The following is a 16,620-nucleotide window of genomic DNA, read 5'->3' as shown; positions in this document are numbered from 1 at the left end:
GCTGCATAAAGTTTCAGTGTCACATTTTTATGCACTAAACTGATGCAGAATGAATTAGACAGAAAATGAAGTAGAATACTTGTTTGCCAAGTAAGTGTGTAAAGCAAGAGCTCTGGGGAGCTGACGGACATTCCCTGATAGAATGAAATATCGATGCCTGAGTCACACTCCACATGCGTACCCTAAACAAACCCCTGGCAAGCATTGGAAAAATAATTATAGCTGTTCAGCTCCTGCTGCCAGTGTTTAAGTGCTTGACTGCTCAAAACGGACTTTGCTTTCGACACAGCTGCTCTGCCAGCCTGTCTATCAGGGCTGTTTATGTCCTTTAAAGGAGATACTTAATCTGATATCAAGTATGATGTATGAGCTGCTCTAATTAGCTGCTTTGCAAAAGAGTTTCAAGTCACAACAACCCGCCATTCGTATCTTGTACAATTTACATGTTAATTGTATTCATTTTGCATAATGCTTACGCCTTGTGCAGCATTTATCAATTAAGTAAATAAAGTGGGTGGTGCTGGTGTTTTGTCAGACACATCGCCATGCTCTAAAGCAGGGGTATTCAATTAAAAGTCACGGTCCAGTTATTAAAATTTCCTCTTAGTAAAAGGTCCAAACCCAAGTCCAGTTTGTGTTTTATATTTTCAGTTATTATCAATTTTCAATGCAAGATGTTATTTAACTGAGTTCAGAGCTAGCTCTTTTACCATAAATAAAAGTAGACACAGGCAAATTACTTTAAAGCCTCAATGTAAGACTGAAGAGCACACGCAAACCTCAGAATTAAAAAATAAAGTGCAATAATCATTTTTTCTCATAAATTAAAAACCTACCAGCGTAAAGAACTGACGGTCTACACGTCAAGTAAAAAAAACCAAAACATTAACATCTTCAGCAAGCATAAATAAAAACTGGCTCGTTCAGGGGAAAATTGCCATCAGAACTTTCTTCATGGGAGAAAGGGTCGTGAGAATAGCCTGCCAGTCATTTAAATCTTGGTTGGAATGGACTCACTCTCAAGCAGACATGTAGCTGTTCATTGGTGAGTCTAGATCAGTACTTGGATTCTGGATTAGCAGGAGAAGCTTCTATCTAAGGCCGAAGTTGTTGAACCTTTTAGTGAGGTTAAGCAACTGAATTATTGTGGCCCTGGAGTTTTAAATTGATATCAGTGAGATGTGATGTAATGTCAACCAAAAAGGCAGCCATATTCATCCTGTACTCATCTTGGAAAAAGAGTGAAAACTATGTTGCTCTCTGACTCTCGCCCTGCTAAAAAGCTGTTGTTTCTTCTCGAATAGACAAGAACCGTTCCAGTGCATTGCCTTTACTCATCCACCTCACTTAGTTGTGTGGTAGCAGGTCACTGACTTTTGCCTCAACAACTTCCAGAAATCCTCTCAGGAGGCAATGCGGAAGGGTTGAGGATGTCCTCAGAAAGTTGATGAGTTTCATCACTGTGCTCATTTCTTCATCGAAATTTTTCGCATAGAGTGGCACAGAGTACAGTCTGATGGATGAGACAATGCTGAGGTATGGTACCTGGGTTGTCCTCTTTCATCCAGGGCACAGCCCCCCCTCTCTTTTCCCACCATGGAAAGTCCCCACCTGCTTCAGATCTATGTCCCTCTTTGTCAGCATCTCTTCTACATGTCCTCTCCTCTTGTGTGTGTTAGTGGTGTTACACACAGAAAATAGCTCCTTTTATTCATGAAGGAACCTTACACACACAAAAGCTGGGTATAGCCAGGAACATCTGTAGACTCATCAATGGCCAAAGATATGCATGGTGCTCTCTGAATAGCTGCAATAAGTTTTGTCAGGACATTATCCGCTAATAATTCTGATTTTCAATAATAAGTAAATAAATGAACAGCACTCTCATTCGGGAGAGGCTTGTCGTAAAAGTCAGTGAGGGGCATGAAAGAAGTCACAGAGTCGCTAAAGTGTTGCTTGAGTATGTTAAAAATGGGCTGGAGACCTAACGTCCCGCGCCCTACCTTAGTGCTTGCACAAAACTTAATCTGCCTGATCACACAACTGGATATCCCTCTTAACTAAATACACATTAACAGAATTTCCCCAATCAGAAATTGGAAGTTTGTCAGTCACATCCACCTTGAAAAATGGCGGCTCGTAGCTATGTTGGCTAACGGCTAGGCTCACCTTAGACAGATCGGCGACGGTCGAGGGGGCCAAGGCCCATCTCACTCACTGGAGTAAACCTAAGACAAGAAGCAATAATCTCCCCAATACTAATCTCTATCTGCTTAAGTAATTCTGTGAACACACTCACAAGGACCTGATCCACATCAGCCGACTGAACACCAGCAAACACCTCACTATCTGGGGAGTTGAAGTCAGAGGTTTCTCCTGTTTCTCTGTTTTCACCTTCTCACACAAAATCCAAGACCAGAGAGAGATTCACGTTTTCTCTGGTTTCAAAACTGATTACATGTTATTATTCAGGCCATAATTACACCAATACTTTGGTGTGTTGTTGCCTTTGGTAGTGGTTCACCTATGTGCATTACTTTTCAGCCACATGATTTTTCACAAAAGCAGGACAAATTTTGATTTATAATTCCCCAAAAAACTATCTCAGTGACATTACAATAGTCTTTTCTTGTTTAATAAGCGTCATTGATCGGTCAGTATCATCAGTCATTAGTTTCATGTTAATTTTCCGCCTCGCACCTTGACTTTGTTTTGCCAAATGCAGAACCTAACCTGACCCTTCACAAATCTATTGAAACATCAGTGAGGTGTAATGGACGTGTGGGTGGGGGAGAGTCATAAGCCATTAATTTGCTGCCCACACTGACACGATTTCCTGTTTCCATAGGTTTTACAGATCAAGATGCGGAACCCTCGTCCGGCTTGAAAAAGTCCAACTCCCTTGAGAGCCTCCAGGCGTCCATTGTCGGGGCAACTCTGAACGGCGAGATCAATGTTAACAGACAACACTCGCGCATCATCAGGGGTCGCGGCTGCAATAGCAGCTTCAGAGCCGCCATTGACAAATCGTACGAGATGCCAAGTGCAACGGCAGACGACGAAGAGAACAGCATAGAGACACGTGAGCTTTTATTTCACACTAGGCTGTTTATTCAGAGCATCGTTCTTCATTTTTGTTCCCTACGTATTACATGTTCTGCAATAGAACACGTCAGAAGATTGTAACAGTCTCTAATATAGTAGAAATCCACAATTTAAGTAGGTTTGGAAACCCCACTCAGAAGATGTGTGTTATACAGTACATGAATATATAGTTTATGCATTCATTGATATCGACACATACATGTGGAGTGGATTTGTTAGAGACTGTGGATACATGTTTTCCCTTGGGTTAACAATCTCTTAGAGTGGATAGCCATGTTTTTAACCTGCATGCAAGAAACATTTCAGCCGTTTATCTGAATACATCTGTCTAAATTTAATATAGAAGGTTGTGTTGTATAGAAGGGTATATGTAACATTGTGTGTGTGTGACATTTATGAATAAAATGCTCAATTTAGTTTTAGTTTACAAAGACAGACTTTTTCCAGCTGTCATTTGTGATTTAACTGAAATCACTACCTGACTTCAAAATTCCAAACATTTATAAGAAAAGACAAGCCACCTTCCTTTTGAGTCAATATATCCATTTATTCTCGGCGGATTATGACGAAAAGACACATGTCAAATATAAAGACAGCCGTCTGACAGGTAATAACCCTACAACACCACAAAAGTAATCACTCGGTATAAATTTCCATTCACCATGAAAGCACTGCAATACATTTGAAAAAGACGAAATTATTTGCCTAAAAGGCTTTGTTCTTATAAACTCAGTCGGCACGCCACTAAATACAGTCTTATCTCTGCAAAGAAAAATGGAGAAAGCAACCGATTTTCCCCGCCATAGTATATTGCATTCTCCCCCATGATATTCAAATAACTCTGTTTTTCAATTTAGATAAAAGCAGCCAGTCTGTGCTCGTCACTGAGGTTAATAGTCAAAGTTGACAGATAAGCGGCTGCCTTCCTTTTGCTCCCAGACTTTTATTTACATAAAATAAGAATGTGGCATCACCTAAAGTAAATGTGTCCAGAAAAGATATCACACTGGGTAAAACGCACTTCCCCTTGTGCCACTTTGTGTTGCATCGTTTCGGGAAATAAAAGTGAAAAAGAATAATCTGCTCTGCTGAGCAAAAAATCCCCTTCTTTTAATTGTGTGTCAGACTGGACAAGTGACAGACAGGCTTGTATGCCTTTGATTTACAAAGCAGGAAAGTTTACTGGTGTATTTTCTGGTGACAAAATGTTTTCTGTCTGTGTAAATTATCCTCTTGTCACCTGACCCTTTTCATCAGTTGTCATTTGAATAGTCGGCCAAGTCTTTTCAATCCATTTAAATTGCCGTGGATGGACTCACCATGATGTCTGGTGTAATCAGCATGTGTGTGTGTGTGTGTGTGTGTGTCTTTTAAATTGAAGAAAATGAGTTTCTCTTTCTTCGTTTTATAGGCTGATGTTAAATGGATGATAAAAAATAGATTGAATTATGAAAATGAGTGTGTCTTTTATATCTGTCTTAGAACATAACAATTGCATGCAAACCCAAAGCATTTTGTGGCCAGTTCCCTCTGGGAAACTTACAATGTGCAGTGTTATCGGCAGCTTCATTAGGCTGTGACATTGTTCGCACGCTAATCTCAGTCATTTGAATAACCAGCCCCAGCTCATAGCTGCTTTTTACTGCCATTTCTCATGAATGTATGATTGGCAGGCATCAGATCAAGCGACGAAAACCAAAACCACCCAGAACTCCCTTCCAAATTTGTGAAGGTGAATCAAAGAGGAGGGGGAGTGGGGTGAGATTTAGTGCTCTAAGCTGCCAGTTTGTTCCTGACACTTCCTGCCGTATGGCGCCTCATGTTGAGATTCCATTTCCGTAATTTCCACTAAGATCGTGACTGAAAGAAATAGCTACACAGATCATAGGAGAAAACAAACCCCAATGTTCCTTGAAATGTGAATCCACATTCCGCCGCATGTCTCATCTTGTATTCCTCAAATCCATTATGGACTCCCCTCCCTCTTTTTTTCCTCACGTTAAGCACTTTTCTCTCGTTCATCAAAGGCAGAACCTAAAGGACGGCATGCAGGACTGTAATAAGTTGTAATCTGAAGGACATCTACCTCGCACCACTGAGCCGGAGATACGCAAAGACAAATGTAAATGTGGAGCGGAGTGCACCACATTTGCAATTAAGATGCCGGGAGGTTTTCCAAGATTATTTAAATATATAATTACTGACAGATTAATTACATTTTGCACATCAGTTCTGATTAGATGTGATGGAAACTTTGAGTTTAATCAACCCTACATCACCTGAGGAGTTCAGTTTCAATTTGAGGTTCGGGTTCAAATTAGTTCAGACTGAAATTAAGAAGTAGATTCTTATGACTATGATCACAGCCTCCGCTTTTCATCATATAATTTTTCCTATAAAATGGAGCAGAAATGGGAGCAGAGAGGGTTCTCTTGTGAGATGTGTGGAATGTACACATTTGAAATAACTTCAGGCTTTCAGCTAAGTGAAAATGTGTTCAACAGAATACTATCCTCAAAGGGTGCACAAAGTAAATATATTCTGCTCTAATGAGGCAGAAGAATTCAGTGTGTATTGTTCAAAGCTGCCTTACCTTGTGGGACACTGTTTTCCTTGTAATGTTCATCTGATGAGAAAAGAAAAAACTAAGTGAGGCTTTGTAGCTGCTAAATCAAAAAAGTGTTGTGTTTTTAATTTCTGTGAACCAGAGGAACTGTGTGTAAGTTAAATTTGACCCACTCTCCTTCTATATCATCCCTCATCTCCAGCGGACGAGGACACGGAGGGAAGTTCCAGATCGGGACCTGAGTCGAGGTCCACCAGCGTCAACCTCGTCGTGGACCCGGAGATCAATGGCAAACCCCCCAAAGATGATAGACACACGGATCGAGACAAGGCCGGCGGGAAGGAGAAGAAGAAATCTGAAAGAGATAAAGAGAAAGAAAAAGACAAGGACAAAAACAAAGCAAAGAAAGGCGTGTTGAAGGGCCTGGGAGAGATGTTCAGGTAGGAATGAGACGTAGTTCGGCTCCAAATCCTAAACAACCTCCCCCCTCCGTCTCGCCCCGAGCACCAATCGCTATCTGCTTTATTTAATTCCACTCCACACACATTCACCACTGGATCATACGGAATATGAATGCATTTGCTGAATGTTGCCAGGCTAATCAGAGACCCTTCTCCTTGAACTATTTGAGGTGGAGGGAGGGGATTGGGGAGGAGGGTGGGGGTTATCGACCTCAAGGGCCTCTGGCACTTTTGAGCCAGATTATTTTTAATAAGGGCAACATGTTTTATTCATAATCTCATGTGCGCACCCCTCCTGTCCAAACACGTGCTGCATTTGTTAACTAGCAGACACTGTTCCGGGCCTCTATGGGTGCTAATGTGGGATGTGTGATTTGGCTCTAGGAGTAAAAGATGTTTTGTAGATAATTAAATCAGTTGCAGGTTGTTGCTTGTTTTGAGTGTTCCCGCTGCCTCATGATACAGTCGCTGTAGGTGAAGTGAGGTAGCATCATTCTATTTACATCTACTAGGTGTTTATCAGCTCAATAGAAGGTTCACCAACTAAAAATGTAAAGTCAGATTCAAAACAGACACTTCATCCTGTTATATCTGTTAGGTTTGTGTGACAACTTGAGAACTAATACAATCTTTTTCTTTTTTTTTCCCGGACCAACAGGCAAACACGGTTGTCTTACACCACTTTGTGTATGGTGACTGTAGCCATATTGTGTAGACAGATAATAAGAATGTGCAAAGAGAACGTGGATGAAAATAAACATCCTGTGGGTATCCATTCAGTGTCTTCGCCACAAGGAAAATTAGTGGTGGAGTCACATTAATTATTTTAATTCCATGCACATTTGAACGCGGTATAAATTAACGGGGGGGGGGGGCAGCGTGAGCTGCTATCATGCCGTAACTTGTTTTCATGTGGATTATTTTAATGGGATTAGTTAGCGTATCGTGGCACACGGCTCCGTAATGAACAATAAAGGCGACAAGTGTGTTTTCGGGGTCACAATTGAGGAATGCTGGGAGCTTTCTAATCTTACTTTATTTTCACTCTTTTAAAAAAAAAAAAAGAAACTTGTGATGGTACATATATAGTCTCCTGTGTTTGGTTTGTGGTGCAAATGGTGATGAAGTACTCATACAAGTGCCGGATTAGTGGAAATTTGAGCTAGTGGTTTGTCAATATGCAGAATATCACACAAACACCCACCCCATAATGCTCCTTTCATTTATCACCAGCCCCTGAATGCATCGCGGCAACCCTCTGAACCAGAATGTCTCACTCCCTCTCCTGTTTTTCCTTTTTTTTCTTCTAACGCTTCTTGTTGATACCTCAAACAATGTTCTACTTTAAACTGTGACAGCTCTCACACCCACACGTCTTTACTGTCCCTATCTATTCTCTCACCTTTCTCTCACAATCCACTTAACTGGTTTATAAAGATAGAAATGGTGAGAACGTGAGGTGAGAATGAATATGTCCCATCGTACACAATATAAGAAAAAAATAATAATTAAAAAAAAACTTTTTTAAAAGAATAAAACTGAGTGATGTGAAATGCCTACCAGTCAGAAGGGAGGAGAGGGAAAAAGAAGTAGATATCTGATGTGTGTCTCACTTTTAATGTTTCGAGCAAAAGTTTTTGACAGTGATTTCAGAATAGAGAACTTTTCGTGTGCATGGCAAAGGCTTCGGCTGACAGTTACTCAACACCCTGAGGCTCAGAATTACATGAGTGAGTTTCATGTGTGTCTCGGTGTTGCATCAAAACATCAAAAAGACATCCTGATTGGTTTATTCCTTTGTGACGCCTGTCTCCGTTGTTTTCATTAATGTAAAATGGACACTTACCTTTCCCTACATTTCTCATTCATTTCTTCCTCTCACGGCCTTCCCTCTAAGGAGATTTCAAGGAGTTTGAGGCGCGCTGCAATTTCAGCTCATTTGCATGCAGGCCTTTGGATGGCCTGATGAACGTGTAGCTCACGTCTGCTTAATGGACAGCCTGATTGGGAGTGCATTAACATCAGAGCTGGGGGAAAGGAGGATGGCCTAATACAGGAGGAGAGAGGGGGAGGATGGAGGGAGAGACTGAGATAAATACTGTGAGTGCAAGAATGACTGAAAGTGTGCAAGAGTGTGATGGAAAGAAAATTGACTGCCGAAAGCCTAAAGCAAAGAAGCCGTGGTGAAGGACCTCAGCTCGCCTGCCTGTCTAGATTCATACTGTACTGCCTATATGAGGGGAGACTGCATGGTATATAGCATCACCCTGTAATGAATAGCTTATAATCTAATGAATGGATTGCCATGTGCATACATGCATAGAATAGAAAACCAGCCGTAGGCAGCTTGACATGATTGTTATTTCAAGGATGTCTGATGCATCTATGTATCACTGCTCACGTCTGCATCTAGTGGGATGGAGAGGCGTGCACGGCGATGCATTATCTTTGAAACCCTTGTATGCGATCGCTCATGTCATTTTGTGCGGACGACATGTGAACATTACTTTCTGATCCTATCAGACTTATTTAGATGGAGAATTTTTTTGCCCAGGGCTCCGTTAGCTCGCTATAAGACAATGATTTCTCGTCCCAGCCCCTGCAGACTCCCTTCGACATGTCTAATGAGGTGTTGTTTATCTACTCTGTGAGTCCATGACCTCTCCCGTGTCCAAACTACATCTCTTGGTGTATTCATGTGTGTGTTATCATATTTTTACAAAGAAATACCCATCCTGAGTCATTTATTACAGAGTTGATTGTTCAGTTGTTGAAAGAAAATGAAATACAATGTTTTATTGGTTTTAATGTATTTTCTCATGTATAAGGCTCTTAGTCTACGTATGTATTTGTTAAGTATGTAGGCGCACATCCAGTATTAGTACGTGTATATTGTATTTTTCTTGTGCTTGATTGTACAAGATTTTTCTACCTTAATAATGCCTTCATAATCATTTGTGTGTAAATGTGTTTGGATCCACCATCGAGGAGCAGGAAGGAGACAAAGGAAAGAGGGCAGGATGCAAAAGTGGAAGGCAGGGTTAGGGTAGGGGAATGGGGACCATAGAGATGGGGGTCGGGGGCTGTATTGAGGAGAGAGGTGGCGTGCGCACCAAAGTGAACTGGGGCACCAAGGGGGAGTGAGAATGGAGGATGAAGAGAAAAAGAAGAGAGTGAATGAGAAAAGAAGGGAGCTTTTCACAGCAGTCACGGAATCGTGTGCCGCTGTCTGCCGGGAGGGGGATCGGCGATCTCTAGTGATTTTTTTCTTTTTTTTGCACGTTGTGTGTGCATGAGCTCCTTCAAGACATTGAATTTACATGTGCAATGCATTTGTTCAATGTAATAAATGTCTTGCTCGTGTGTGTGTGTGTGTGTGTGTCTGTGTGTGTGTGTGTGTGTGTGTGTGTGTGTGTGTGTGTGTGTGTGTGTGTGTGTGTGTGTGTGTGTGTGTGTGTGTGTGTGTGTGTGTGTGTGCGGATGAAAAGACGTGTTAATGGCACCAGCCTCACCCTTCCTCCATAGTGCCTCCTAACCCACATGAACACTTGCCCTTACACCTACCTCCCACACCCCCTCCCCACCAATCTGATAAGTGGCATGCTTCATGCTGTGCCATCAGCCGACACTGATGCTCCGTGTGACAGCCCCCCCCCCCCATTCCTTCTGCTCACCCTCCTACCCCTTCATCACCCCCAGGGACCTTGTCTGCCTTTTCCTCCCCTCAGATGCAATCCCACTCAAGGCTACATGGGGAGATGCACGAGAGAGGAGTGTGAAGTGAAAAGGGAAGCAGTGAAAGCTAGAGGGGCGGGGGCGGGGGGCTTTCTATCCTTCAGTCTGTATTATTTTTAGGCCGTGTGGAAGCTCACTGGGAGTGCTGGTGTGTGGGGGGGTTGTCATGAGTGCGTGTTTGCATGCTTGCATGCCTAGAATACGAGAGCCATGCCTCAAAAGCATGATCGCCTTCTGTGCAGCATGGGAGTAGGTAGTTAGCGTGTTGCTGCGCTGCTACGTGTCTTCATACTATACGATTATTTCTGCTCATGTGGGCGTTAACAGCTGATGGCGGGTTAGCCGGTTTGATCATTAGCACACCAACATGACACACGCATTAGACCATCTTTTTTTGTGGGACACACGTCAAAGAGCGTGCCTGAGCTCACGCACTTCCTGCGTAAAACTGCATTTCTTTGTTCAACTTACCATCCTCAACACATACACAAAAGCTCACATATGCTTGTAATATTATGCCACTGTTGATTTGGAGACGGCAATTAGCCGCCTCCACATGCGGGCCCTGACATCTGCTCAATGTAATCTGAGAGAAAATGATAATTGTTCTTCTTTTGCTCAGCCTCACTCATCATAATGCGTGTGCTGAGGTAGTAAAGACAAGCGCGGGGCACAGCGTCGAGTCACAGCCGCTGCGACAGAATGACTAACAGCTGGAGTGAATATGAGAACCCCTGCACTAAATGAAGTTACAGGAAGAAAATAATTTTCACATTGGACGGTGATGTCAGTCGTCAGGGAGGAAGTTTCTTCTCTAATCTCCATGTGGGTATCAAACTGACTTTCTGTCATCTGACCCTGACCTTTGACCTCCCTATCGAACAGGCTAAATCAAAGTAAAGCCAGAGATCTCCCCTGTCATCGATAAATATTTCAGAGGGAAAACAGTAGTGTTCTTTGGCAGCTATGCCAAGTGCAGAGTCATAGCTCAATATCACCTTCAAATGCCTGTGTAGCTAAAAGAAATATCATGTCACAAGGGCTTTTTGTGTGTGTGTGTCTGTATGTGTGTGTGTGGGGGGGTGGTGGTCAGCTTTTTTACCTTCTTGGAAAAAAAAAAAACACCTTTCAGAAAGGACTCCCTCCCTGCTTCCTTAAAGCTGATGGAAGATCGCTCAACTTTAAAAGGGTCATTTTGGAGGGCGAACTCCAAACCGCCAGACAAAAATGTGTGTGTGCGAGTGTGACATCCCATTACTCTCTTCGCCAATCATGTACCAAAGATGCCCAGCGGGGGCTGAGCAACAAACAACACAATCCCCCACTGAGAAGATTAGCGACAGTGTCACAGGGAGCAACGACAGGGGATAAAAGCAGTAAAACAAGCAAACTTCTTGTACGGCAGGTTAAAGCAAACGCAGTTTGTGTCTAATTTTTTTTTTTTTCCTTTTTAAATGGGCCTCACTATAAATTTCAGCTGGGGTGACGCATGCAGACGTAGCTAAAGACTGAGGGATGGAATTATATTGGAGGAAGGGGACAGGATGTGCTGCAGTCACCATGAAAGGGTGAGAGCACTGGGGCGGTGGAAGGGTGGGCGACTCTGGTTGTTCTTCTGCCTTCGGCCACTCGATGCAAATGCGATTGGGCAGCAGGGGCCTCTATCAGACAGCCCTGAAGTAATTAGGTTTAGAATGATCACGTAGTATGCTGATATAGACCATGAAGCATGGAGCGCACTGGAGAGGCGAGTGTGTGAGAGAGGTGGTGTTGCACAATGGAGTTAATTGAATCTGAAATCTTGTCTGCCTGAAATGAGATCCGCCAACGTCTCTCATGCTGGGTCTCAGGCAGTGGGCTGCAAACATGACTGAATTCATAAAGTGTGTTATTAAAGAGCTCAAATTAAGTGTATCACTGCTCCCCTGCATAGTCTACCAGGACTACTAATGATCCAACCCCCATGGAAAGACCCTGACCTACCAACAGACACCCAGCACCTCCTCTCCTCTCCTCTCCTCTCCTCTCCTCTCCTCTCCTCTCCTCTCCTCTCCTCTCCTCTCCTCTCCTCTCCTCTCCTCTCCTCTCCTCTCCTCTCCTCTCTTTTGATGTTTTTTTTTCTTGTTTTTTGATCGTTTTGATCAATCAGGGGAAGACTATTCCACTGTGATTCAACTATCAATTGAAAATAATGAGAAAACATTAAGCTCATGTATAAAGCGTCTGTTTATGACTCAATCCCAGTTTGTCTTTCTAAAGAGTACAAATAAATGACTAATGTGTCACGTGATAAACCACAGGAAGTGTGTGTTTTGGTTTTAAGGAGGAAATATATATAAGCTGAGTTAGAGATGCAAAGCATGCTTGGTATTACAGAGACAGAGGTGCGCAATGCACATTGGAGAACCTATTTATTTCTTCCCTATGTACTATGCAAATGCAGCCGGCTGCCTGCTACAGTAGGACTCATTGCTAGTCCGCTCACTTATCCACCGGGCTTAGCATGTAATGAAATAGAGGCCGTTGGCTGAAATGACCTTTCCCATCCACTGAGTTCCCACCTGCTGATGTGCGCACACACTTAAACATGTGAATGAGAAGATGGGTAGTGGGAGCGTAACAATCGCAGCGACGGCAAGGATGACAAAAAGCTGGGAGAATTGCTTTTGAATTACAAAAGGTAATATCAATCGATGTTGAATTACACTTCTTATTTCCATCAAAGGTGACCAGTTAAAGGCAGGAAGCGTATTCCTCTTGTTCCGTCAGCGTCTCAACATGTGTTCAGCATGTAGAGTGAGATAGTCTGTTTTTCTTCCTCCTGCTTTTCCACCCCTCTGTCTCTGCTTTTTCTGATCTTTCTTCTGTCATTAGTGAGGACGTCAGAGGAATAGAGATTCTTTTATGGCTTCGTTTCTCCTTATGTTTGTCATAAAGGAATCTTAATTGGGCTCTCACTGCCATACCAAGATGTGTGAGCTTAGCAGGACCGTTAGAAGGAATGTGTGATCAGACGCTGAAATATCCACAGTAAGTCAGCTGTATTTTTACAGCTACAGATCAAGAGTAGGTCTGGTTCAACTCCTTATGAGGAAATTATGTATCCACAGCTCCTTATCCAACACATGATACTTTGGAATAACTTCAATATTTCACACGTTTGCACGTTCCGACTTACATCCAGTGCTAACAGTTGAATGTGATGGTTGGACGTCGGCCATTTTACTGACATCAATCCTCCCTTAACCTTCGACATGTTTTTGATGCGTCTCATTTCATTTTTCCGGAACCACAATCACAGTATGATTCAGGAAGAAGAATGTGTCAATGTGTCAATGATCTTTTCCAAAAATCTGAACTTACTTTCATTTTTCATTTCAAGTTTCTTTTAGGAAGTAAATCAATTGTCAGTTAGTACAGATATCATGTGGAGGCTATTGGACGCTGACATTTTCCTTTCGATCTTGATCCCTTATGTTTGCAGTATTTTTACAGTTTGATTATTATTATTATTAATATTATTATTATTATTATTATTATTGTTATTATTATTATTATATCACTATTATTATTATTAATTTATTTATTTTTATTACTATTTCACCATTTAAAAAATGCTGCACATATATTTGACCGAATAATTTATTTTGACCTTTGTATTGCATATTCTGCTTTGGAGAAGCAGCAACGGCGACACAAGTTGGAGGTCTGGGTTTATTTATCTAACCTTGTTTGGGACATACAGTCACCAACCCTGAGATTCCACAAGGTTCCTAATCTCTCTCATCCTCACTTTACTCGCAATTACTGTCACTCCCTGCTTTTTCCTTTCCACCCTTCTTCCCTCCTCCCTCTCTGCCCTGGAGCTTCATTGTAGCATTGACAGAAAGACCTCTCCCGTCTCCCTCCGGATGCTAGGAGGGATGTATATCACGGATCAGTGATTCAGCTGTCTCCTTTCACCAATGGACTCAAATACAATGCTTGGGCTGTTGTGTTTCCGTGAATATATTTCAAAGTCTGACGTTTACGAGACAGAAAACCTGCCGCACTGATCCCCCTCACCTGTCTTTCAGATGACCATCCTGGAAATCTGCTCTTCGGCACCCAGCGGCATGCAAATGTGTTGAGAAATAATTATGAGTATCAAAAAGAGATCACAAGATAAGATGTCCTACAGAGAAGGCGTATCAAGAAAACAATCCTAATTTTTTTGTTCTCATCCAGAATACATGTACTAATAGGTTTAAGTTTCAGCTGTAATTCACCAAATTTATTATCAGTCGGTTTGTTCATGTCAGTGGTATTCTCTACCACTATTCCAAAATCCAGCTTGTTTTTTCTCCTGCCGTTGCACTTCCACAGTGGAAATTGTGGTTGACATCATTAAAAGAGCTGAATAGACTGTGGATGCTGAATGCTGACTCTTTGTGTTTGACGCATGTGGCAGCAGCCTAACCGAGGATCCAGAGTGACAGTGATCAAACTGGCCCATTAGGAATGCAGTGTGCCATACTGTATCTAGGTCACAGCCTGAACCACCTCCGAAGGAGCATCGGCGCCTTCCTCTCCCATCCCCCATCCCTGCATCCCTGCACGGGAACGTTTGACTTGGTTAATCAGTAACAAAACAATATTGTGCACGTGAACGCGTGAGATCACGAGAAATTTGGCAACCGATCACGTGTTTGTTTGTGAGACGTGTGAGATAAGTCTGATTATGAGCTGTGAAAATGTCATCGCACACAATGTAGCCCTCTTATACCTGGAATTCCCTCCTGCTCTCGTGCTTCTATGTAAATTGTCCTTCGGAAACTCCCTCCTCACTCGGCTTATTCACTTTAACAAATGGCTGTATGAATGAATTTGGACTGTTTATTTGTGTTGTAATTGTAGGCTTTAATCAGAGGTGTCATGGATTTGAAATGTTTCTCTGAGCGTGTACAAAAATACCCCTTGTCTCTCTTTTACACACACACACACACACACACACACACACACATGCAGGCACGCACGCACACACACACGCACACACATACAAGCTGGTGATTTATGTGAAACATTAGAGGCAATCATGTTGGGCTGGGCCTTGTGCTTTGTATTACTCTAGTTGTTTGAAATATGGAAAAGGCAAGTTCGCCCTTAATATTCAGGCAGGCACACACACACACACACACATGCAGGCACGCACGCACACACACACAGCACCGGAAACAAACATAATAAATAACAGTAAAATATCTGTAGGATGGGATACCAGCTAGAAATATCCCTTTGGAAGAAATGAACAGATGACACATGATGGAAGAAAACCTAATGGACAGAGGAGCAAAAATAACCGGAATCTGACTGATGTACCAGGAAAATAAATAAATAAATAAATGTAAGGCAGTAAACATGTTGTGTAAGAACCACATGTATCTGTATTTCAGCCAGAAAAATCAGAAAAATCTCCAAACTCTAACCGATTTATGCTAAACAGAAAATAACAGTCTGAGGTTAAAAAAAAAAAAAAAATCAGCCATACATGTGCATGTAGATTGTTTTTCAATGCATTATTTAAATGTGAGACCACATGGGGCGTCACTGACACTGAACATTGTCGAATGTGATGGTGTCTTCTTTGCTCACCTGGGACACCTGAAGTGAGAATAATTTCTCCTCTGTCTCACTGGCTGTGCCACTCCCCTACAGGCGCCTCTGCCTGCTGTCATGAATAAATGCATGTCATGCCTCCACGGCACTGGACACGCTTTGTCACCCGGCATGAACCAGTTCGTCTCCCATCCTCCCTCCTTCTGTACCTCGTCTGTTTTCACACCATTGGTGGGAGAATTAGGCCAGGCTTCATTTCACAGCTACAGCCAATCAACGACAAACACCCCCCACACACACACCTTTCATTTGTCCTCAGAAAGCGACTGATTGGTTCTCCGCATGCAAGCACTTGACCAATGACATGGAAGTACCAAGATCAACACTCAGGAGAGTGGCTGTGTTATTAAAAAATGCATGTTCCATATCATGAATCCCAACATGATGGGGTGTTACCCTGTGTTACCATTTGCTCATGAGTCACAGGTGGCAGTCTTTGTCCTTAAATCCTTTAAAAAAAGGCTTTTGATGACGTTTCTGATTGTAGGTTCTGCTTTAAAAGAGGTGTGACTGTGCAGTGAATGCACTGACTGACATTGCAGGTTGTGTATAATGAGTTCCACAGGGAGGTACATAATCAGAGAGTTAGATAATCAGTGGCGGTTGGAGTCCGGAGGAAAGATGGGAGAACATTCTCCAATAACTCCGTGGAGCCCGTGTCCCTGGAAACCAGAGGTAGTGACATTCCACTGAGGCCATGCAATGATAACAGATGCCCCCTTTAAGGGTTGTTAACGATCGCTGGGTCACAGTTTGATTCCCAGGAAAGAAAGAAAAAAAAAATCATTTTTCTTTTGAGTGTCTCTTACAAGACATCTGCGTGTTTCACAGGTATATGTGGTTTTTCACTACAGGTGCAGGAATATGTCGCTGGGGAAAAGGACAGGAATATTGGACTCCTTCGCCTCTCTAACAAGACACTATTAAAATTACATGCCACTGTTAGGTTATTGCCCTAGGTGCAGCACCGTGCAGAAATCACACTGCTTCATATTAATATGTCCTTCCATTGGACAAGGAAGATAGAAGATAGAAAAAGTGTTTATGTGTGTACATGTGTGTGTGTGTGTGTTTGTCTGTGCGTCTGCCAGCTGTAAC

The 16,620-nt window shown here is 42.5% G+C and overlaps 1 protein-coding gene across 1 annotated transcript in view; it reads left to right on the top strand.

The window, feature by feature from the left end:
* LOC137587503 (partitioning defective 3 homolog) overlaps window positions 1-16,620 on the top strand; it is a 295,372-nt gene that overhangs the window by 200,472 nt on the left and 78,280 nt on the right. Inside the window, exons 18-19 of the mRNA XM_068303945.1 lie at window positions 2,849-3,082; window positions 5,874-6,111. Of these exons, the coding sequence (XP_068160046.1) occupies window positions 2,849-3,082; window positions 5,874-6,111 (472 nt within the window). The remainder of the gene's footprint in view (window positions 1-2,848; window positions 3,083-5,873; window positions 6,112-16,620) is intronic.

Source organism: Antennarius striatus, chromosome 20, assembly GCF_040054535.1.
Source record: "Antennarius striatus isolate MH-2024 chromosome 20, ASM4005453v1, whole genome shotgun sequence".
NCBI classification, from domain to species: domain Eukaryota; kingdom Metazoa; phylum Chordata; class Actinopteri; order Lophiiformes; family Antennariidae; genus Antennarius; species Antennarius striatus.
The sequence above is the reverse complement of the archived record's forward strand: the minus strand, read 5'-3'. Positions and strand labels throughout refer to the sequence as shown.